General features: G+C 36.6%; 1 protein-coding gene across 1 annotated transcript; it reads right to left on the reverse strand.

The window, feature by feature from the left end:
- Positions 1-306: 306 nt before the first annotated feature.
- LOC140043118 (uncharacterized) lies at positions 307-21,435 on the reverse strand. The gene is made up of 20 exons (XM_072087743.1): positions 21,353-21,435; positions 20,713-20,826; positions 20,263-20,376; positions 19,601-19,714; positions 13,441-19,221; positions 12,963-13,076; positions 11,940-12,053; positions 11,446-11,559; positions 10,454-10,573; positions 10,218-10,331; positions 8,413-8,688; positions 7,887-8,000; positions 7,072-7,185; positions 4,963-5,076; positions 4,565-4,681; positions 3,797-4,084; positions 1,924-3,294; positions 1,353-1,466; positions 960-1,100; positions 307-527 (listed from the first exon to the last, which is right to left on the reverse strand). The coding sequence occupies exons 2-20, from the start codon at positions 20,771-20,773 to the stop codon at positions 307-309; spliced, it is 9,516 nt and encodes a 3,171-aa protein (XP_071943844.1). The 5' UTR covers positions 20,774-20,826; positions 21,353-21,435.
- Positions 21,436-26,995: the final 5,560 nt, after the last annotated feature.

Here is a 26,995-nt window from a genome sequence, read left to right on the forward strand (position 1 = left end):
ACAATTATATTAGTAAGCGACAGATTAATAATTAAACAAAAACAAACTGCATTACTAAAATGAGTATTCAAAAATTATTTTGTTTATTAGTATATCGAGAAATATATTAGTTATATTAGTATTAAGAACAGGAATATTAATTATTATCGTGTATAATAAAAGAAATATAGCATCTAATATTCTTTTACTTTACAAAAATAATGATTTCACATATAAAAAGATAAAATAAACAGATAACTTTAATCAAAACGCTGTTATCTGACCAACAATGGGCATCCGGTTAGTATATGTTAGTTATATGCCCAATTAGTACTGATATGACATCATCATGTCCATATATGGGCACATCAAATTTTTTTGTCCCACAAAGTTTAATAGTGTAAACAGAGCTTTAGAAAGCTTACCTTTTAAATTCTGACAGATGATGCCATCATATTCAGGTGTACAAACACATCTATATCCATTTATAACATCTTCACAAACACCTTGATTGAGACAGGGGTTGCTGGCACATTCATCATCTGATACTGAAACAGAAAATGTTTGCAAAATGGTTGTAATCATAAGAAATAAAGAGGTTAGAAACATTTGTTGACGTTAGAGGAATCGGAAATACCATCCAGATGATAATAATAATAATATCCTGGACTTATAAAGCGCCTAATGTTGTGTTACTTCTAAGTGCTGTATATCATTATCTGAGTCATTTTTAGATCAATTAGTTATCAGTGCAAAGTTGTGTCTTGACCTTACCAAGTACCAATTTGTACAACTGGGTTGAGAAAGGCAAATGTAAGTAAAGTATCTTGCGTAAGAATACAAGAAAATGATGCGACAAGCTTTGGATTTGAACTCATAATCTCACGATCAGTAGTCCGACGTCCAACACACTGCGTCACACACTCTGTAGATCTCTAGCCTGGTGTTCATACATTTAGACAAGTGAGGTATGTACTTACTTGAAGAAGATGAGATGGCATTTGATTGGGTCTCACAGTTGTCACCTGAATATCCAGAAAGACATGTACAAGTGTAGCCATTGATATTATTTCTACATGTACCGCCATTTTGACAAGGAATGTTGTTACAGTGATTAAAATCTGTAAAAAGTAATCAAATAAATGATAATTATATAACAAAAATATAAAGTATGCAACTATTTTAATTATGAATCAACAATACAGTGTTTAATGGTGAAGAAGAATTTGTGTTTTTGTATCTCTAGAAAATTCTGGTTTTGGGAGAGTGACTGAGGCATGTATACTTGGTATTTGGTACAACGTTTAGTACATGTAATATGCCCTAGAGAAGAGTAACCATAAGGCTGCAGATTATTCAAACTAACTACTTACTAGCAATGATTTCGCAGTTGGTGCCTGCATATCCTGGTAGACAGGTGCATCGGTATCCACCAGTGTTCACATCAGTACATGTTCCTCCATTTTGACAGGTAGTAGAGGTGCATGCTGTCAAAGAAAACATTTACTTTGGTTAGGGTAATATTGATAAATACCACCAAGACTGTAATATGGAAACTAAAATGCAACCAACTGCATGTATTCTATTTCGAGCTTTATTACATTTTAAGAGGGCCCATCCAAAGACCATAATCAGCACACTGGGAGATCCCCATACTCTCTTCGAAATAGTGTCCAAGTACTCGTGCAATGTATGTACATGAAACCAACAGAATTATGTTCCACTGAAGTCCTATGATAAAGGACTGATTGTAAAGCAGCTGGCCTTAGAACACAAGCTATATGGCATGGGTTAGCTCGAACCCACGATACTCACATACTAGTCCGATATTTCTTATTCCATTATGCCACAATGCTCTCTCAATAAGCTTTTCCTGCGTAACAATACAATAAATGAACAAACAATTTAAAGATTTAAATTCCATATTTTTAAATCCCAATTTACCTTGATTAATCACTTCACAGTTGGCGCCAGAATATCCAGAAAGACATGAACATTGGTATCCAGATGATGACGCCGAGCATTGTCCCCCATTCTGACATGGAGAGCTTGAACACACACCAGCAATAGCATCACAGAGTGTGCCAGAGAATCCCGTAGCACACTGGCAAGTAAAGCCAGAGGTAGTAGAGATACATGTAGCGCCATTGTAGCATGGGAAGCTATTGCAGTCAATGATGCTTACAGTGTCGCAATAACTGCCAGAGTAACCAACAGGACAGACACATACCATCACTCCAGAAGATGTCGCACATGTTCCTCCGTTAGAGCAAGGTACTTGAATGCAGTCGAAGCCGATAGGCTGATCACAGTTCCACCCTTGATAACCAGACAGACAAGTGCATGTGTAGAATGTGCCACTAATATGACATGTACCACCATTGAGGCAAGGATTGGTAGAACAATGATCTAATACCTGGCATAAGGAACCACTAAAACCATTTAAACATACACATTCGTAAGAGTTGGTTTGATCAAAGCATGTCCCACCATTCAGGCAGGGCTGGGAAACACATTCATTGATGTTCATCTCACAATATGTACCAGTAAATCCTGGTACACATAAACAAACTGGGACATTGTTTTGGATGGAACATGTTCCACCATTCTTACAAAGTGAATCAGAACAGAGAAGCTCCAGCTCGCAGTTGGTTCCCTCGTATCCAGCTGCACATTGGCAGATATAGCCACCTGATGAAACCTGACAAACTCCATTATTTAAACAAGGATTATGTGAACAACTGTCCATGACCTCGTCACAAGTGTAACCACTGAATCCCACCTGACATAGACATCTGAAAGCGTTTTCACGGTCTTCACATATGCCACCATTGACACAAGGCTGGGAGTCACATTCATTAATTTCAACATCGCAATTAGGTCCTTCCCATCCAGATCGACAAGAACACAGGAATATATTACCACTGACTGTACAAGTTCCCCCATTATTGCAAAAGCTGTTACTACAGCCTGAACAGGTAATCCCGTTCCAATCAGATATGCATGCACAGTAGAAATCACCAGAATTTAACACATAGCACATGCCTCCATTTTGACATGGATTACTGGAGCATGCTGTCACTGCCACGATCTGAGTGCAGAGAGTTCCTTCGTAGTTTGAAGGGCAAGTGCAGATGAAGCTACTGCTGCCACTGTTTGTACATGTACCTCCATTCTGACATGGAGAGCTATCACAAGGCTGGGCTTTGGATTGGCAGTAGGTTCCGACGTAGCCAGATTGACAGATGCAGATGAAGCCAGTTGCAGTATCTTGGCAGGTTCCCTTATTTTGACATGGTGAACTACTGCAAGACACTGAAAAAGCAGTTAACATTATTATTAATATTAGTTAAACTAGACATTGCAAAGTGCAAGTGGGTGCTATGAGCAGATTTATAGCATAACAAAATTTTGATTCAGAGCCCTCAATAAGTCATCAAATGTCTTATTATTAGAACATTTCTAATCATTGGTGGATAACAAAACACCTCCCATGAACTATGCAGTGTACAATTGTTGCCCCAAATGAGAGGCCCTCCTTTATTTGTTATTCTGTAATTGCTGTAAGATAAAGGTCTCGTATTCATTTCTGTGCGTAGGGTAATGAGCAGTTAGCTGCTCATTTTACTAAGCCTTGGAATTATGTGGTAGGATGGCCAGTTCCTTTCCACGTCGCTTTATCCTCACTAGTATTTTCAACCAGGTACTCATTTACATCTGAGTAAACTGGGAGTTATGGGAATCTCTATATGACAGTCAAGTGTCCTAAGCATTCGGCTACCCAACTCCAGTAATTGGTGTAAATGTGGACATATACCTGTAGTACTGAAAACTGTTTTCCCTATTACTGAATCATCTTTATCAGCCTTGGCATTGTCATAGATAATAGTCAGTGATTTCAAATCAGCCTTGTAATCTTCATTTGGAGCAAGGTTATAAAATCTAAACACAAATTGATTGAGCTGTGCCTTTGGTACATAGTAAGTCTGTACTATGTTATCATTTTGATCGGTCACGGTGATGATGTAACCACGATCCTCGTAATCCACATGTGGCCAGACCAGAGTAACTGAATCAGCAGTCACGTTATAGACAGTTAAGGAAACTATGTATACAAACAAAAAGAAAATAATATGTTGCAAAGTTTGCATAGTGAGGACACATATTAAGTACAATGTTGTTGTGAGATAATTTCTGCCAACTAACGGAGAGATAATTTCTGCCAACAAGGAAGAGATAATTTCTGCCAACTAACGACCTAATTTTATGTTTTTCCATTATACAAATATTGACTGGGTTGAAGGGCATTGTTTAAAATATATCCCATGTGTCACATATATAGATCCGATTGATATTGTGGATAAAACAGAGATGTGAGCAAGAGGGGTTTTTGGGCATGCCAATAACTACAATAGACCCGCGATTAACCAAACAGGTGCTGGTATAAAATCTAAAATCGCTTGCTTATTAAGTCTCAAAATATCTAGCCCTCAATTGACATGTTTGATTGGTAATTATTGTTGAGTATTGTTTTTCCATTGAATATTTAGTTTAATGCTTGAATAAAAAAGAGCACAAGTGATACCTTCTTCACAATTGTATCCTTTGTAACCCTCTAAACATGAGCAGGAATATCCACTATCACTATGAATACAAACTCCATTATTTGCACATGGGTCGCTGTCACAATCTGAAGTATGTACTGTAAAAAACCAAATGCATAATTAGTAACAGATTCACTTTGGCTCAAAATGTATATACTTGAGTAGCAGTACTTTGTGTAATTTATTGCAATGTCTGTGGTATGTCACTCTCAAAAAGCAAAAAATATTGTGTACACCTAAAAGTAGCATTAATCTAAATAGGTACCAGATGTCTCTATGTAGATGATTACCTAAACAAGTACCAGTGATGTGAAAGTAGGTTGTACTACAAAAATGATACAGTGTGTCTGGCATTAAGAATATTTTATACAATTGTTACCCGTTTCACAAAAAACTCCTTGCCAACCAGTAGGGCATGAACAAGTAAAGGAATTGACTCCATCTAGACACGTTCCACCATTAATACAGGGTAAGCTGGAGCACTCGTTAATATCTAGGATCAAATCAGAGCAGTGTTGTTAACATTTTTCTCCTGGTCAGCTAAATTATTTTGACAAAAAGTGCCCTATGGTAGTAATAAAATGTCATCATGTCCATTTTAGGGGAACATCACATTGTTTTTGTCATATGAAGTTTGATAGTGTAGACAGAGCTTTAGCTTTAGTAATAACAATTCAAGTGGCAGGTGATGACGTCTAGCAGAGTTTTGTCATGGTCAAAGATATCATGACCGTTTCTGTCACAAACAGTGTCTTTATGGTGAAATCTTCATTTTTATCAAAATTACCAAAAGTAACTACAGTACTAACTACTAGTTAGTACATAACATCCACTACTACATCAGTGACTACTTAAATACATCAGTGACTACTTAAATACATCAGTGACCTCCTAAATACAGCAGAGACCTCCTTAATACATCAGTGACCTCCTAAATACAGTAGGGATCTCCTGAATAAAGTAGGGACCTCCATAATACAGAAGGGACCACCTCCTAAATAGCGTAGGGACTTTCATAATACAGCAGGAATTTTCTTAATATAGCAGGAACCTTCTATATACAGTAGGAACCTCCTTAATTATACAGTAGGAACCTCCTAAATACAGTAGAGACCTCCTTTATACAGTAGGGACCTCCATTATACAGCAGGGTCCTCCTTAATTATACAGCAGGGTCCTCCTTAATTATACAGCAGGAACCTCCCTAATACAGTAGGGACCTCCTAAATACAGTAGGGACCTCCTAAATACAGTAGGAACCTCCATAATACAGCAGGGACCTCCTTAATACAGTGGAGACCTCCTTAATACAGTGGTGGCCTCCTAAATACAGCAGGGACCTCCAAAATACAGTAGGGACCTCCCTAATATAATAGGGACCTCCTAAATACAGCAGGAACCTCCATAATACAGCAGGGACCTCCTTAATACACCAGGAATCTCCATAATACAGCAAGGACCTCGTAAATACAGTAGGAACCTCCATAATACAGCAGGGACCTCCTTAATACAGCAGGGATCTCCTTAATACAGCAGGAACCTCCATAATACAGCAGGGATCTCCATAATACAGCAGGGACCTTCTTAATACAGCAGGAACCTCCATAATACAGCAGGGACCTTCTTAATACAGTAGGGACCTCCTTAATACAGCAGGAACCTCCATAATACAGCAGGGACCTCCTTAATACAGCAGGGACCTCCTTAATACAGCAGGAACCTCCATAATACAGCAGGGACCTTCTTAATACAGTAGGGACCTCCTTAATACACCAGAAACCTCCATAATACAGCAGGGACCTTCTTAATACAGTAGGGACCTCCTTAATACAGCAGGAACCTCCATAATACAGCAGGGACCTTCTTAATACAGAAGGAACCTCCTTAATACAGCAAGGACCTCCTTAATACAGCAGGAACCTCCTTAATACAGCAAGAACCTCCTAATACAGCAGGGACCTCCTTAATACAGCAGGAACCTTCTTAATACAGCAGGAACCTTCCTAATACAGCAAGGACCTCCTAAATACAGTAGGGACCTCCTAAATACAGTAGGAACCTCCTAAATACAGTAGGGACCTCCTAAATACAGTAGGGACCTCCATAACACAGCAGGGACCTCCTTAATACAGCAGGGACCTTCTTAATACAGCAGGAACCTTCCTAATACAGCAAGGACCTCCTAAATACAGTAGGGACCTCCATAACACAGCAGGGACCTCCTTAATACAGCAGGGACCTCCATAACACAGCAGGGACCTCCTTAATACAGCAGGGACCTTCTTAATACAGCAGGAACGTCTTAATACAGCAGGGGCCTTCTTAATACAGCAGGGACCTCCTAAATACAGCAGGGACCTCCTAAATACAGCAGGGACCTCCTAAATACAGCAGGGACCTTCTTAATACAGCAGGACCGTCTTAATACAGCAGGGGCCTTCTTATTACAGCAGGAATCTCCTTATTACAGCAGGGACTAAATGCTTACTAGTTTGGCAATTTGTTCCTGACCATCCATTCTCACAGGTACAGGAATATCCATTCACATAGTCGGTACATCTGGCAGAATTCTGACAAGGACTACTATCACATTCATTTTTGTCTGAAAAAAAAAACAACAAATTATCTCATTCAAAGCAGAAACAAATGATGTGTCCAATATACTAGATTTTATAGCATTAAGATAACAAATACTTTAAAACTGTTTTAACAGTTTTAAAGCTTAAAAGCTGTGTCTACTTTATGTGACAACAAAAATGTGATGTGATATCACTACCACATTTGGGCACATCACACTAGGGCACAAACTAGTTTGATAGTTTATACCCCTTTCACACCAAAAGCAAAACTCCGGAGACACTCTAGAGTTGACGCCCCGCTGTTTGGTGTGAACAGCGGAGACACTCCGGAGTTTTGGTGTGAAAGGGGTATTAGACAGGGCTTAACTTTTGCTTCCTGTTCAGCACTGTGTTGTCTATAAAAATGTATGGCTTTTAAATTGATCATCTGAGCGTAATCTACATCCTGGTGATGAACACCATCAGCCTATTTTTCACTATTGCTGCTCCATGTACCACCCTTTGCAGCTATATATCGCAGCCTATTAATCTTGAATAGCTTTAAATGTGACAATTAACATTTTTAGAAATCAGATCACTGCATTTCAAAAACAAGACCTATGTAAACTGGATATTTTTAGGACTGCCCAAAACTGCCCAGTATTGAGAGAGTTGACTGTACTTATGTAATCGTTTTATACCCCTTTCTTTTTTGACCACCTGCAATTCATTTATGTATTCTTACCAATATCACAGGTAACTCCATCATATCCATTTGGACAAAAGCATGTGAACATAATATTGTTGCCAAAGCATTCTCCTTCATTTAGACATGGCTGAGAGTCGCAAACATTAATTTCTGTGAAAACAAAAATATTAAATATGTTTTTTCAAAATAAGATTGAAGTGGTTATAATGTGATGATAATGATTATAAAGATCTGTCTACACTATCAAACTTTATGTGACAAAAAAATGTAATGTGCCCATATATGGACACGATGATGTCATATCACTACCATATTTGGGCACATTACTACCATATTTAAGCACATCACACTTATTGATAGTGTAGACAGAGCTTTAAGTAGCTGATGATGACATAATAACAATTGTTTTAGTTAATTATAAGAAATTTGATTTATTTCTATTTACCTACTGTTATATTTTCATACATGTCTTGTCAAATATTGTATTGTTATGTGGTTCCCAATGATTAGCTTCAGCTGGATGGACCACCCTCATTCTAAATAATTGTTAAAATAAACATACCAACAGTGCTCTGCGAAAATTCTGAAATTTGATATTTTCCTTCTTCTAATGTGTAAACATACAAAATGAAGTCGTAAAAGACTCCTGCATCCAAGTTCCTCACAATATACTGGTTGGAACCAGTGGAAGATGTCACTGCTATTGGAACCTCTGACCTGCCCTCTTCTGTGATGGTTTCTAAGGTGTAGTACAAGACTTCTAAACTTGAAAGGAATGACCAGAGAAATTCGATGCTGGAGTCTGTGATTTCTCCAAGTATTACTGGTACCGAGGAAGCTGAAAATAAAAATATTCAGGTATAAATAAAATATAGGCCTAGTAAAAACATAATGTTGCATGATCAATAAAACAATTATAATGCTTTAATGTATTTTAGATCTTAACTGTATGCCTATGCCTATAAATTAATTAATTTGGAAAACATAACATAATTTATTTAAAAATTATTAGATTTCATTTTTAAATTTACTTCAAATATTTGCAATAAAATAATAATATTTTGTTATAATATACATCCATAAAAAACCCATTTTTAACAATATATATATAATTGATAATTGAAGGATTCGAACTCATGCGCGAAAATGCCCGGTATACATGACCATGATATTCTGGGGCCGACGGCAACCATACAAAATAGCGCCCTCTTCAGAATCAAAACTAACTAGTTAGCAAAGAAAGATAGCTACACTAAAAAACACGAGAGTACAATACACACACGCACGGTTTGTACAAAGTTTACTTTTAAATTACAAGCTTTAAATATCATTATTTGATCATTGTTGTGTATATATTACAAGTTGAATTATAAGTCTTTACATAATTGAATTCAAATATTTGATTTTCAGGAGATTTTGAACTATAATTCTGTGAATTAGCTAGGCTCAACAAAGTCAGGCTCTTCACATCTAAACGACACCCAAACGAGCTCGTATCACCCGCCAAAGAATTTTCATTCGGGAAAACTTTTTAGCCTAGCCATCAGTGATTAGCAGTTAACTACATACGGTTCAAACAAAGTCTAATTTAGGTGTATAAAATATATTTTGTAATCTCATCAAACGCAACGTAGTGCAATGCATCCGGATTTAGCAGAGAATATACACACTCCTGAATGTAATGCAATTATCAGAGAGTTTTTTCAATGCCATAAAGACAATCCATGGAAGAAGTTTATAGGATCTTGTAACTCAATTAACACTAAAATGAATGCATGTTTAAAAGCAGAAAGAAAGGATAGATATAGATTAAACCAGGAAAAAACAAAGGCAAAAAGGAAGAGAATGGGACTTGATTGAAGTTAGTTTGAATGACAACGAACGACAAGATGATGTTCTCTTTGGAAATTAGAATAGAAACAACTCTGGAATTAATTAAAATGAATCAGGGATATGACGATCAAGTACTGTACAAGAAAAAGTTTTCCTGTTATTCAGACAAATATGGTTGATTGCTGACATCGTGTCATAAAAAATTATCCAGACTCAAGTACAGTGGTGCATTGTGAAGAGTTAAATGGTTATATTATATCTATCTATCTGAGGAAAAAAGATAACCGTATTTGAAAAAAAAATAATGACCAATAATGTATGACCATAGTGTTAAGAACTATTTCTTTTCTCTATGGTTGAACAAAGTTGTTGCCGTTTGAAAATAATAAATTTTATAAAAATTAATTATTCGAGTTTGTATTGTAATGAAATAATAATTTTAATATTGTATATTGATTCTAACCCCTCCCCCTCCAACTCCCCCACCCTCTTTCATGTACCCAATACACATTATTTTGGTTAGAATTTGTTTACCAATTGAGCATGTTTTTCCTTGGTAGTCTGGGTTACAAGTACACATAAATGAATTACTTCCATCTGTACAAACTGCTCCATTGTTACAAGGATTGCTACTGCACTCATCTATGTCTGAAATAAGAAAAAGAAAATAACTATTAACTTTTACAGATTTAAACATTTATAAGATAAGTAATATTGCTGCTACTATACATTTAAATTCATCATATTAAAACATCCAATGTAAATATTACCAATTTCGCATCTGGTTCCTGTATATCCAGGAGCACATTCACAGAAGAAGCTGTCAATAAGGTTGATACAGGTGGCACCGTTGAAGCATGGAGAGCTGATGCACTCGTTGACATCTGACGCTACAATATAGAAAACAACATAACACAAAATGTTAGCAATACATTCCATAATACAGGCTGGGTGGGTTAGAAAGAATCCCAAATTCAATATATCTGAACATTCAGCAAAATGGAACCACTTACAGGCTTGCTAAACACATTGTAACACCTACACACATCTCACCACAAAACTAAACACATTTAAACACGTCTCATCTGAAACCACAAAGCTAAACACATCTCATCTTAAACCACAAACCTAAACACATCTCATCTTAAACCACAAACCTAAACACATCTCATCTTAAACCACAAACCTAAACATATCTCATCTTAAACCACAAACCTAAACACATCTCATCTTAAACCACACATATCATCTTAAACCACAAACCTAAACACATCTCATCTTAAACCACAAACCTAAACACATCTCATCTTAAACCACAAAACCTAAACACATCTCATCTTAAACCACAAAGTTAAACACATCTCATCTTAAACCACAAAGCTAAACAAATCTCATCTTAAACCACAAAGCTAAACACATCTCATCTTAAACCACAAACCTAAACACATCTCATCTTAAACCACAAAGCTAAACACATCTCATCTTAAACCACACATCTCATCTTTCAATTCATTTTTTCAGTTCATTTATTTTGTCTCACATATAACAAAAAATAACAAACAATAGAGAGAGACAGGATTCCCAAAAGCGAACTAAATCAAACTATTAAGTGGCTCTCTAAATCTTAAACCACAAACCTAATCACATCTCATCTTAAACCACAAACACTTTGTCAACAAGTACACCTCAACATCCCTTAACACATTTAAATAATCTTAAACACACAACTTTAACAAGTAACACACACACATAAAATTCTTACGTATTTCACAGTTGACCCCAGCATATCCTGGTACGCAGCTACATACGTAATGGTTTATGTGATCAAGACATGTGGCGCCATTTAAACACGGGTTACTGTCGCACTCATGGGAATCTAAGTAAAGAATAAATTAAAGATGTAATAAGTACAAGTGAAACTGTAGATTCAAAATTCTTGTTGACAAATGCTGTAAATTCTACATTCTACTCTCTTCTATTGGCTACTCAGGCATGGGTGGCACTAGGACGTATGTGGCCAGCCTCGGTTCAGGCTCACCAATGTTTTTCCCAGTGTCAATTAATGCTTCCTGAAAAAGGGTCAATGGCTTTTACAGGTAACGACAATGCCTTCCTAATTAGTTAAAATCCTTCAAGAAAAATGGTTAATTGTTACACCGATTAGGTTCTGGTCAATCAAATTCTCTTTTGTATTACGCACCAGCATAACAGTCCTAGCGCCACCTCTGCAGTCAGGGCTTAGGAAATTTATTTTACCTTGATCACAGTTAACACCTTCATATCCCGGGTCACACTGACATAGGTAACCAAGTGAAAGGTCACTGCAGGTACCATATTGACACGGGTCACTAGCACAAGGAATTGCATTTACTGAACAGATAAAAGCAATGGATTACTATCTGGCTCAAGAGGAACACAGTGTTTGTTCAGACACAGGGATGTAACTTGCAGTGTACAATAATTGCTGTCTGAATAAGTTTCCAGATGTATTATATATAGCTACAGCATACTGTATTTATGAAGTTTTTCTGGGGACATTGTAATTAGAATTTACCTTCACACTTCCCCGAGTTGCTACACATTTTTAAGGGAAACAAAATAATACTAATATTGTTTAAAGGACTAGACGGAGGACCATATTTTTACAACGTATTAGGGATGTACATATGATTTCAGAACAATCGCGAGATTAAGGATATAGTAAAGTGAGGTTTGTGATACACCATGTGTTTCCAAAATCATTCTCAAAAGTTAAGAATGTCATTTTTATGTCTTTTGGAGTTGTGCGAACATGTAGCACAACAACCAAACCATAGAAATGCTTAACTTTTATCATTTACATTTTTTGGAACATAGGATGTACTGCAAATCCAACTTTACTAATAAATGTTTACTTACGTTGCTCACAGAATGTTCCATAATACGTTGAAGGGCATTGGCAAATGAAGTGGCCTTGTTCATTGATACATACGCCACCGTTTAAACATGGATTTGGAGAACACTCATCAACATGTTCTGAGCAGTTAGTTACTATATAAAGCTCTGTCTACACTATCAAACTAGTTTGACAAAAAAAGTGATGTGCCCAAATATGGTAGTGATATGACATCATTATGTCCATATATGGGCACATCACATTTTTTTGTCCCATAAAGTTTGATAGTGTAGAGAGCTTAAGAGGGCTTTAATGAACTAATTTGTTCCAAAAATGTTCATAAAAATAAAAATATTTAGTAACAAATCAAAATAAACTTTCAAATAAGCTATCAAAATTCAAACCTTTTTCACAATTTGTTCCAGTCCAACTAATTTGACAAACACATACGTAAGCGTTTGTAATATCATAACAAATGCCGCCGTTTACACAAGGAGAACTATCGCATTCATTAAAATCTAAAATAGAAATAAGAAATATGTATTTGAATGTACAAAAAAATCATTACTATAGTAAATTTTATTTATTCAAACTTTCAGTAAATCTCTCTAAAGTATTGACCATGCATGTGGCAAACTTTGGATGGAAATACTGTAAAATGCTGTAAAGAGAAAAACAACTTCACCCTACACTAAACAACTGAGAAGGCTGAAACAAAATTTACTATACTTAAAATATGAAAAAGAAAGAGAAAAGTAAAATATACAGTACTTCAGTTCAGTGTGTGCGTTGATATTGGAAATAAGTACAGTGGGTGCATCAAATAGTTATACGAGTGCAATATTTGGTAAACATGAATAATTATGTGTAAACGCGACTTACTAATCTCGCATCGCTGGCCTGAGAAGCCCACTTGACAGCTACATAAAGTCACGCCATTTTCTTCCAGACATCGTCCGCCATTATCGCAGTAACCAAAACAAAAGTCAATCATTGAGCAATCAAACCCAGTGAATCCTGGGATACAGACGCATTCATATCCTTTCAAGAAGTTTGTGCATGATCCACCATTCAAACAAGGGTCAGATAAACAATCATCAATGTGAATATCACACAATGACCCTTGAAATCCGGTTGGGCATGTGCACATGAAGCTGTTGATCTGGTCTGTGCAAGTTGCTCCATTCTTACAAGGAAAACTAAGGCATTCATTAATGTTCTCACTGCACTGAAATCCTTCAAAACCTGCCAGGCACTCGCATTCGTAACGGTTTGCCAAATTTACGCATAAAGCGCCATTTAGACAAGGGCTACTTTTGCACTCGTTTATATCAATGCTGCATTGATTACCTTGGTAACCAGATGTACAGGAACACATGTACGCATTTGGAACGTCAGTACATGTCGCACCGTTTAAACAAGGGTTACTTTGGCATTTATTCATAAGGAATTCACAATGGAGACCTTCAGTGTTTTCAGGACAGAAGCACTCATAGCTGTTCACTAAGTCAATGCAGATACCATCATTCTGGCATGGATCACTGCCACACTCATTCACATCCTCCTGACATAGTGACCCTTGATGACCTGGGGTACAGACGCACTCAAACGCAGAATCTAAACTTACACACGTTCCTCCGAATTCGCAGACAATATCCAAACAAAAGTCAGTTTCAATAACAAAGAAAATATCACACATAAAACCACCAAAGCCTTCGGCACAAGAACATTCAAACTGGTTTATTAGATCCTGACATTCACCATTGTTCTGACATGGCTCACTTAAGCATTCATTGATGTCTTCTTGACACTGCACACCAGTGAATCCTGCCATACAATTACAGAGGAACCCACCAGTACCATCATTTACACAAGTGCTATTGTTACTGCATGGCATATCTTGACACACATCAATAAATATTTGGCAGTGCTCTCCAGTGTAACCAGGAATGCAAATACAGCTGTAGCTATCAATGTCATCTATGCACTCTCCATCATTCTCACAAGGCCCGCTCGAGCATTCATCAATGTTGATTTCACAAAGATAACCAGTAAAGCCTTCTGAGCATTTGCATGTAAACATATCAATAACATCAATACATGTCCCATTGTTTTCACAAGGGTTACTGCCACACTCGTTCACATCAATCTCACACTTATCTCCCATGTAACCACCTACACATACACATTCATATGTCTCTAAAAAGTCAATACAGGTTGCATTATTTTCACATGGGTTATCCTCACAATGATTAATGTCAATCTCACACAAATTTCCCTTATATCCATGTATACATTCACAAGTAAACAAATTAATCTCATTCTTGCATGTTCCATTATTCAAACAGGGTGATGACAGACACTCGTCTATTTCCTCCTCGCAATCATAACCTTCATAACCATCAACACAAACACAAGTATAGTTATTTACTTCATCTAGGCATGTACCATTATTTAAACAGGGTGATGACAGACACTTATCTTTTTCCTCCTCGCAATCATAACCTTCATAACCATCAACACAAACACAAGTATAGTTATTTACTTCATCTAGGCATGTTCCATTATTCAAACAGGGTGATGACAGACACTCATCTATTTCCTCCTCGCAATCATAACCTTCATAACCATCAAGACAAACACAAGTATAGTTATTTACTTCATCTAGGCATGTACCATTATTTAAACAGGGTGATGACAGACACTCGTCTATTTCCTCCTCGCAATCATAACCTTCATAACCATCAACACAAACACAAGTATAGTTATTCACCGCATCTAAGCACGTACCATTATTTAAACAGGGTGATGACAGACACTCGTCTATTTCCTCCTCGCAATCATAACCTTCATAACCATCAAGACAAACACAAGTATAGTTATTTACTTCATCTAGGCATGTACCATTATTTAAACAGGGTGATGACAGACACTCATCTATTTCCTCCTCGCAATCATTACCTTCATAACCATCAACACAAACACAAGTATAGTTATTTACTTCATCTAGGCATGTACCATTATTTAAACAGGGTGATGACAGACACTCGTCTATTTCCTCCTCGCAATCATAACCTTCATAACCATCAACACAAACACAAGTATAGTTATTTACTTCATCTAGGCATGTACCATTATTTAAACAGGGTGATGACAGACACTCATCTATTTCCTCCTCGCAATCATAACCTTCATAACCATCAACACAAACACAAGTATAGTTATTTACTTCATCTAGGCATGTTCCATTATTCAAACAGGGTGATGACAGACACTCGTCTATTTCCTCCTCGCAATCAAAACCTTCATAACCACTAAGACAAACACAAGTATAGTTATTCACTGAATCTAGGCATGTACCATTATTTAAACAGGGTAAAGGATCACATTCATCAATATTAATTTTACAATTATCACCTGTAAAACCATCTATGCAAATACACTCATACATATTAATATGATCAATACAGGTGGCATCATTCCAACATGGATGACTTAAGCATTCATCTAAATCTATATCACAAGTTGTACCATTGTATCCTGCAACACACAAGCACTTAAATCCATTCACTGCATCTTCGCATGTACCATTATTTTGACAAGGATCACTGACACATTCATCAACATTTATTTCGCAATGATCTCCAACAAATCCAGGTGTACAATTACAGGTGTAACGATTGATTTCATCTAAACAGACCGCATCATTCATGCATGGTGAACTTCGACATTCATTAATGTTCTCACCACATGTTGGGCCAATAAACCCTTCAACACAGTTGCACTGATAAGAATCGCGTTCATCTTGGCATGTACCATTATTTAAACAGGGGTCACTTTCACACTCGTCCACATCAATTTCACAGAAGGTTCCATTATAACCTTTGACACAGATGCATTCAAAACCAGCAATCTGATCGACACAATCAGCCCCATTTTGACACTGTCCAGTTCTACATTCATCAATCTCAATTTCACAGTGACCTCCAAAATATCCTGGTGAGCATACGCATTCAAATGAACCAATCAAATCAGTGCAATTTGCATTATTGAAACATGGATAATTTTCACATTCATCAATGTTCAGTTCACAGTTTGTTCCATTATAACCACTGACACAAGTACAGAAGTAACCATTGACATCATCTTCACAAGTAGACCCATGTTGGCAGGGAAGGCTTTCGCACTCATTAATATCAACTTCACAGGTATCTCCAATAAACCCATCTAAACACAAACAATTAAATGCACTAACAACATCTATACATGTCCCATTATTCATACAAGGGTCACTCTTACATTCATCGATGTCAATCTCACAGTCATGACCTTCGAACCCAGGTAAACATACACATGCATATTCATTAGCAAGGTTGGTACATGTTGCGTTGTTCTGACACGGGCCGCTTTCACATTCATCAACATCAATTATAAGCTCACAAAAAAACCCACCAAAATTTTCTAGACAGCTACAACTAAAAGAATTTTGCAAGTCATTACAAATTCCGTTATTAAAACACGGTGAGCTGTCACACTCGTCAATATCAATCTCACAGTTTTTGCCTTCAAACCCTGGAAGACACACACACATGTACTCATTCACCATATCTATACATTCGGCACCATTTAAGCATGGTAAACTCGCACATTCATTTATATCAATCTCACACAATTCACCAGTAACACCTGAAAAACAGTCACACTCAAAGCTACCAATCAAGTCCTGGCATGTTCCATTATTAAAACAGGGGTTACTTTCACATTCATCTATTTCCAGCTCACATTGATCTCCTGTGTAACCCTGAAAACATCTACAAAAGTACCCTTCAATTCGGTTAAGACATGTTGCATTATTCTGACATGGATCGCTTAAGCATTCATTAAAATTTTCTTCGCAGCGAGTTCCAAGAAATCCGTCCGAACACTCACAAACGTAGTGATTAGTGTTATCAATACATGTGGCGTTATTTAAACAAGGATTGCTGAAACATTCATTTATATCAGTCCCACAGTCGGATCCAGTAAAACCTGGCAGACAATCGCAAATAAAATAATCTAATCCATCACGACATGTTGCGTTATTACGGCAAGGATTACTTTCACATTCATCAAAGTCGATTTCACAGTTGAAACCGACAAATCCATCAATACATGTACAATTATACTCATCAAGTAAATCCGTACAGGTAGCATTATTAAAACATGGTTGACTATCGCATTCGTTAATCTCGACTTCACAAAATCTACCTGTCCAGCCAGATACACATTTGCAACTATACTCTGCAATCATATCGATACATGTTGCGTTGTTTTCACATTGCGATTCTATGCATTCATCTATGTTATTTTCACAATTTTGTCCAGTAAAACCATCAACACAAATACATTCAAAATAACCAACAAAATCAAGACACGTTGCAGAATTTTGACATGGTTCTTCAATACACTCATCTATGTCAATCTCGCAAAATTCCCCTGCGTAACCAAATGTACAGTTACAACTAAAACTGTTTATCTCATCTATACAAACACCATTATTTTGGCAAGGAACACTTTCGCATTCATTTATAATGTTTATACTGCAGTCTTTCCCTGTGAATCCTACGTTACACAAACATTCATAGTCATCTTCCTTATTTACACATTCTGCATCATTTTGGCAGGGATCCTGAAAACAGAACGGTGGCTCTTGGCAGGTTTCTCCTCGATAATTATCAACGCAAACACATTCATAACGTGCTGTAAGATCTAAGCATTCACCATTATTCAGACATGGTGCGCTATTGCATTCATTTATATCAGTTTCGCAAACATCTCCTGTGAATCCTTCCAAGCATATGCAGTAAAATCCATTCACAATGTCAGTACAGTTGCTGTTATTTTCGCAAGGATCACTCAAACACTCATTTATTTCATCGCTACATGTATCACCTGTGTAGCCACTTGCACATGCACACGTAAAATTATTTTCGTTCATTGTACAAATGCCTTCATTCATGCAAGGATTCTCAAAACAAAAGTTAATCAGTTCACAATTTACGCCAAAAAAACCATTACCGCATGTGCACACGTACCCAGTGTCATCACCTAATGTGCAATCTCCATTGTTTTCGCAAGGATTGTTGAAACAGAAATCGATGAGTTCACAATTTACACCAAAAAAGCCGTTACCACATGTGCACACGTACCCAGTGTCATCACCCAATGTGCAATCTCCATTGTTTTCGCAAGGATTGTTAAAACAGAAATCGATGAGTTCACAATTTATACCAAAAAAACCGTTACCACATGTGCACACGTACCCAGTCTCGTCACCCAATGTGCAATCTCCATTGTTTTCGCAAGGATTGTTAAAACAAAAATCGATAAGTTCACAATTCACGCCAAAAAAACCATCAGGACATGAACACACGTATGCATTGTTTTCATTCAATGTACAATTACCTTCATTTTCACAAGGATTGTCAAAACAAAAGTCAATCAGTTCACAATTTACGCCATGAAAACCTAGCGTACACGTACACACAAATACGTCATTTTCTTCCACACATTCGCCGTTGTTTAAACACGGATCACTGCCGCAAATTCCAAATACAGGAATCTGGATAAAGAAGCTCTCAGACGAGGAAAAAAGACCGTCTGGGGACGATTCTTCCTCCAATACTTTGGAAACAAAAGGAATGGAGGAAGGAGGAAAAAATGTGGTAAGTGAAGTGTAAGTGCTGAATTAGTGAGCTGAAAAACGTGCAAACATATTGATTAAGTAGAGAAGAATAAACTATTATTATGCAAATAAATATACAATTGAGAAAACAGTATATCAGAATATGTGGTAAACTTAAAACCAATATTTCATATTATATACTAAACATTTTAACGTAATTGTGATGTTGAAATGTAGTTTTTTTAAGCTGTTTATATCTGCGTTGAGAAACATATGCTTTCAAATAAATGCAATACATTTCTGCGAGCAACGCACAATTCCAGTTTGGAGGTTGACTAGTGTAAGATTTTTAACTGGTCAATCGTAGAAGCAACTTACTTGTTTCGCAATTGGTTCCAGTAAAACCATCTGGGCATGTGCAAGAGTACTCTCCAGTAAAGTCAACGCACTCTGCTCCATTGAGGCATGGGCTACTTTCACACTCATCAACATCTGTAACAATTAGACAAAACATGAATGAAATGCAGAATAAACATTTTCAGTTTGTTTTCTATGCAACGGCGATTGCCTTTCTTCAGTTTACTCATAACCTCAAAACTTTTCATATTCATTATAAATGTTCAGGGTTGCAAATGTAAATAGCAAATTCTAATAATGGTATCCCTATTTGGTGCCAATCGACATAACATAAACTTTGATATAAACAGAACACAGGATTTGAACACAGGACCCTGGTATTGGTGGTCAAGATACTTGTATATCTGTTGTTGGACAATTGCTAGCTTTGAGGCAAGTTTAATCACTAATATGAATGAGAAGATATAATAAGTCTTACCTATCTTAGCTAATTATGCTAAGAAAACCCACCTCTTTGGCCAATAGATGACATCTACCATATCATGTGACATTCAATTCAATTCAAGGAACATCTACCGCATCATGTGATATCTACCATATCATGTGATATCTACCACATCATGTGACATCTACCATATCATGAGATATCTACACAAGTACCTCACAATGGTTTATCATCTTACCTATTTCACAGAAGATTCCTTCATATCCTGGCAGACATGTACAGATATAACCATCGATGTTATCAACACAAATACCTTGATTTTGACAGGGTAAACTAGCACACTCATCAATGTCTACATAAACAAAAAGCATAATGTAAAATCTACTGAGAATTTGAAATTTTAGGTCACAAAGAGGTCACAGGAAAAGGATTTATGATGGTGTTATGTGAGAAACAAATGTGGTAGCACAATCTATTTTTAAAACATAAAAGTTGCTCTCTGGTCACTAGCTCATCAATCTTTCTCTTTCAAGAAGGTATTTATATGAAATGTACAGCTACAGTAGCATCAACCAGTGATGAACTTATTTGTTTGGAACCATCTCTTCCAAGAGATCCTACAGTATATGTAAGATCATGAAGGTGTTACCATGGCGAATGACTATTGTCCATAACCCTTTTTACTTGCCTATTTCACACTCATCACCAGTGAACCCAGCAGCGCAGACACATGTGTATTTGTTCAGCATATCTACACAAAACCCATCGTTTTGGCACGGTCCACTTTTACATTCATTAATGTCTACAAAATATATTTTTTTAAAATATCATTATTTAGTACATTGTTATCTATAGAATTATCAAATGATTGGCTACCGATCTCAGAGTCCTGTACTGGGTTTAAATCCTGTCTGATTTTTCCTCACCCATAAACAATTCCACTCCTTAAAACTTTGTTTGCATAGAGTGTGTGTATGTGAACAGGATTGCCACTCTTAAAGGACTGTGTATGAGCTTACTATGGCTATCCTTGACATTGCTTAAAACTTGAGAATACTTGAGATATACTATCCTAATATTAAAAGGTTCTCATAAGACTTTCTGGACATTTTAGACCAGCACAAAGGTGCAGTTGGTAATTTTTGTAAATCTTAATGAGATACTGTAATTGAAAATATCGAAAGACAATTAAATATTTTGATTGATTGATTTTCCATACTCAGTGTCTTCATCAGTAGCTCCAGATCACAAATTAGTTTGAGCTTTAGGGAAATCTTCCAAATGAACAGTTTTTATGTTGCTTGAGATCTTTAATTGAGAACACCTACCTTCTTGGCATACGTCGCCTGTATATCCTGGTACACATGTACACTCAAAAGCGTCAGTTTCTCCAACCTGTTGGCAAAGTCCATCGTTCAAACATGGAGAAGTTGAGCATGGGTCACTGTCCTCTGAAACAAAATACATTAATGTCTATGTGAAATTAACTATTTAATTATTCTAAGATAAATAAAACTAGTTTAGAGTATTTTTGATAAAGTGATATGAATCCAATGAAATGACTATTAAATTCAGTATGATGAGCTCTATACTACAGTATTTGTGAAACAAATTATTTTCCAATTCTAAAACTATGTCTACACTATCAAACTTTATGTGACCAAACAAATGTGATGTGCCCATATATGAACATGGCATCATATCACTACCATATTTAAGCATACCAGTACCATATTTGGGAAGATCACACTTTATTTGTCAAACTAGTTTGATAGTATAGACAGAGCTCATGATAATATGAGATTTAAAACAAGTAAAATAAATAAAATAAGTAGTGGAAAAAAATGTAGAAAATGGTTTTTTTATTGGTCAATCTGGTTGGAAGTCACACAAACACAATCTTACAACATTGCAAAAGTCGACTAACACAAATCAAATGTGTTTGCTGCCACCTACCTATTCCACAGTCGAATCCCGAGAAGCCACTGAGACAAAAACAGAAGAATTTTCTACTGTTTCTACTGTAGCAAAAGCCTCTATTTTTGCATGGTTGACTGAAGCAAGGGTCTGAAAATATGAGAGCATGCAAAAGGAAAACTCAATACAGAATTTGTAAGGTGACCTGATCATGTTTAGTTCCAATGGTGTGTATACCCTGAACATGTTTAGTAAAGTTCCAGTGATGTACCCTGAACATGTTTAGTTCCAGTGCTGTTTATACCCTGGACATGTTTAGTTCCAGTGGTGTGTATACCTTGAAGATGTTTAGTTCCAGTGGTGTACCCTGAACATGTTTAGATCCAGTGGTGTGTACACCTTGAAGATGTTTAGCTCCAATGGTGTACCCTGAACATGTTTAGTTCCAGTGGTGTACCCTGAACATGTTTAGTTCCAGTGGTGTACTGTACCCTGAACATGTTTAGTTCCAGTGGTGTACCCTGAACACGTTTAGTTCCAGTGGTGTACCCTGAACACGTTTAGTTCCAATGGTGTACCCTGAACACATTTAGTTCCAGTGGTGTACCCTGAACACGTTTAGTTCCAGTGGTGTACTGTACCCTGAACATGTTTAGTTCCAGTGGTGTACCCTGAACATGTTTAGTTCCAGTGGTGTACCCTGAACATGTTTAGTTCCAATTTGAATGTAAACAATTTGAGATGTGTTGAGATATATATGTTTTCATAAAGTTTTGTTTGTAAAGTTAGAGGGTATGGTAATCATGGTGTGTTTTGTTGATGAATGCAAAATTGTTTTTCCTGGTTGCAGATTAAATTTATATGATACATGCTTTATGATCTAAAAATCTACATGATTACTATGATATCATGAATCTACTAGGATAAATAGTTTGCAATCAAGAAAATAAAATATCAAATATAAAAACATCACACAAAAAAAACACCAATATACATATACTGTAATTGAATATGTAAATTTACTAAAATTAAATTACGTTAAAAAAATTTAATTTCAGTAAGAATTTATCATGAATTGTGACAAATTTTTTCAAACTAAATAAATGTCACAAGGTTAAAGATCAAATTATTTTTCTCTTGAGTTGACTGTCACTTGTTTTTATATGACAAATGAGGGTGAAGGTGGTTGTCAGTAATTAATGCTGTACAGTGAATAGCAGATATAACTATATGATTTGTGGTATACTGAGCTGGTTTCTGCTTTAGGCCTCATTTTGAAGGTCTCATCATTCTCACATTTAAACCATTTTTTAACAATACTCATGGTGGTGTTGTGTATACTTACCTGAGAGCTCTTCTGTTGAAAATGTTACAGCTTGACTCTTAATACCCTCACTGACGGAGAACAGATTTAGTTCATACTGCAACTCAGGATCCAAGTCCTCTATTAAGAAAGTTGTGGTAGTCGAAGAAAGAGTTGTCGATACAGTCTCTTGCACAGAAGAGGATGAGGAACTTATAATAAAATACTCTATAATGTAGCTATCAACAGTTGGGTCGTCCGAAAGCTCCCAGGCAACACTGAGGGATGAATCGCTTATAAATTCGACAGTTAAGTCTTGTGGTGGGTTTGGCGCTGCAAAAGAAAACAAACTTAATGATACTATTAGAAAAAAAAACCAATAAACGGTTAAATTTAACCAAAACCCATTGTCTGACAGACAATTTTACTATTTTTTGCTTCAAATTAAAGTTTTTTTCAAGTAAATAATTATTTTCTTCCAATTTTTTCTAATTTGTGACATTAAAATGGCATATTCAACAAACAAATTGTAAAAATAAATTTTTTCCAGGGGGACAATACATCTTTAATGCAATATTTTGATCGGCGAATTAATTGTTGGAAAGGAGATAAGAAACCATCATTTTTTTTTTTAAATCGCTATAATACCTATTTGTAACCTAACTAAAAAGATAATGCAATAAATGTGTTTTCTGTTGTTACCTGAATCAATACTAACTGGATTACTCAAGACTTCATCAGCAACCGAGTAAATGACAAATTCATATCCAACATCTGTCTGCAGATCCTCTATAACAATGCTGTTATTGGTTGGTGGAATGACAACTTCCTCTAACGTAGCACTGGCATCAATTGGCTCATACTGGAGAAGGTAGTTGTCAATTTCTGGGATTTCTTCCCAGAAGATTTTATAATCCGATTCAGAAGTGCGTACATAGTCGATGAATCCAGGAGCCACTGGTTCTGTTAGGAGAAGAGACTCAATTTATAAGAATGACAAAATATTCTTCACACACATTAATACAACACTTTTATAGATTACTGAGGCTCTGGTTAAGTAGCCTGATCATTTATAAGGTATAAATTTGTATTGGTAAGGTAAAGGTGAGTCCCGTGTTCACTCTGAACCTAGGGGAATGAGCTGTTTCTTTTTCGGTCATTGATAATGTTTATCAAATTTTGTATGATGCAAAAAAAAACGGAATTTAAAAGAAGAATTAGTAGCTTTAAAGAAGTAAACACTCACGACGTATTTGCTTTAATCCTGTGGCAATGTCAACATTTACACCCTGACTTTGAACATCACCCGTGACAGAATAAACCGTAAATGTATAATCCTCAGTTTCTGTCAGATTCGTGATTGTCGTACTTGTTCCGTCTACTTCAACAGTCACAGGTTCTGCGCTTCCGTCAGATGGATAATAAACAACAACATAGCTATCTACTTCTTCATTTGGTTCCAACCAGCTCAAATCTACCGTTGTACCGTCTACGACCACATTAACCGTACTTGGTGGATTTGGTCGGTCTTCAATTCCGACCACGATAGAAGCAGGAGAACTTCGTTCAAGTGCAAGGTACGAGTAAAACTGCACGGCATATCGAATACCCGCCTCAAGATCGTCCATATCGTATGACGTTTGGTTTTTCGCGATTTCAATCTGTGTGAAAGTTTCTGAATCATCCTCGGCTGGTCCGTATCGTAACAAGAGGTAGTCATAATCACCAATTGGTGGGTCCCACGTTAAACTATAGAGTGATGTGCTCACTGGTTTCAAGTACACGTTTGTTGGAGGATTTGGAACTACAATATTAAATTTCATATTGTTGTAAAATGTAATTATAGTAGTAATTTCCAATAGCACAACACTCACCATTAATTTATCATCCTAACTATACTACCTAGGTAGCTAGACCTAGTCTATACCCATTCCCATCAACCAGCCTCTGGGTGGGAGAACACAGTCGCTCACTCATACAGGGCATTATTATTAAGTCTAGCCTAGGGCCTAGGCCTAGGCCTACTACTAGCCAGGTAGGCCTAGCCTCACTCAGGCCTAGGATAAAATACTCGCTTGGCCTAGCTAGCTAGCACTCTAGAGCTAAACAAATACCCTTGGTTGTATTGAGCTATGATTATTTGTACATAAATATTACACTAATGAATGAAAATGTACAACTTACAAGACGTGTATAGCCTAGGCCTAGGCCTAGGCCTATATTTAAAAAATTGTTTCTAAAAACTTTCTTTGGGGGTTGACAATTTTATATTTTTAGCTCATTTTCAAGTATAGCGCCACCAATAGTGTTCAAAGTTTTATTATCGATGGTTGCCGGCCGTCGTGTATAGTTAGTTTGTGTATCATTGTCCGGACTAATTAGTAGTTTAAATACTCTCTTCTTGTGTGATTACTTTATTTGTAAAACTTATTCATATAGTGTTACATACCTTGTTGTCCATAACTTGATTCAATGCACAGTAATAGAAAAACGATATAATAAACTGAAATAGAAACTGATAAAGATTATATATTGCTCACACTTTCAATATTAATTGAACTTTAATTGTTGACTGAAAGTCAATCATGGACGAATCTCAACTAACTTATTGTAATATAAAACTCATTAGCATTATTTCTTGTAACATAAGTAACATAACTAATCTGAAAACGAGAAGTCATTGTCTATGCAGGTCCGTATTTAAAACATTGGTATTGGAGCTTTTTAACATAAGTCATTATAGTTGTTGAGTCAGAGATGTTTATCCAAACGTTAATGTTGGTAACTTTAGGTCTGTCAATTGGATCTTTCTGTAACAAAGCAACAGCAACCACAGAAAGGGTCACCATTCGTGTTGGAAACCTTCTGTGTTTTGATTGCTTCGCAAACGACACATCGGATTTGACCTGGACCTTAAATGACGAAATTGTTCACGAGAACAGTGAATCAGTTCACACACAAGGCTCGTTTAAGCTTTGCCTTAAACCAGTACTTGCTGATGATGGTGGCTTTTACAGATGTAAGAAATCAGGTGGGACAGTACTTAACGAGGTAAAAGTCATTGTCCAAATCCCGGCAAAAGATCCAGATTGTTCGGTTGTAAATAACACGGTACATTGTGCTAGTACGGTGATTGGAGATAGCCTGACATGGTTTGATTCGAGAACACATGACACCATAAAGAAATGTAACACATCGACGGCCGAGTGTCTGCTGTACACAGTTACACCAGACCAGCTGCCACATTTAATCTGCAGGACAACAAGTGCATTTGGATACAACGACAGAGAATGCGATACCAGAAGACCGACAACAACTCTCCCGTCAACGCCTACTACCATACAAACAACACAAGCACATGCTACTGTGACCATTAAGCAAGATCCCCTTGTCATCAACTCTGAAGTATCATTTGTCTGCGAAGCTTCAAAGCCATTTGATAAGCTTCAATGGAAATTTGACAGTAAAATTCTTGATGATTCCACAAAAAACATTAATGGTAATCAGTTGAAAGTCAGCAGCGACGGCGGGAGTCTCCACATATCTGAATTGCAACCAGATGTGAATGGTACGGTAATAAAATGCCTAGTTGGCAACTTGGGAGAAGCTTCCGTCATCTTGATGTTAAACAATAACCATAAGGTGTCATCTAATACAGATGTTCCGGAAGATGGCAGCTTAGTTAAACTGATTGTTTATGTAGGCTGTGCGGTGGCTGTTACTATACTGGCAATAATTCTGTTTGGTATTA

Source organism: Antedon mediterranea, chromosome 1 (genome assembly GCF_964355755.1).
Source record: "Antedon mediterranea chromosome 1, ecAntMedi1.1, whole genome shotgun sequence".
Classification (NCBI taxonomy): domain Eukaryota; kingdom Metazoa; phylum Echinodermata; class Crinoidea; order Comatulida; family Antedonidae; genus Antedon; species Antedon mediterranea.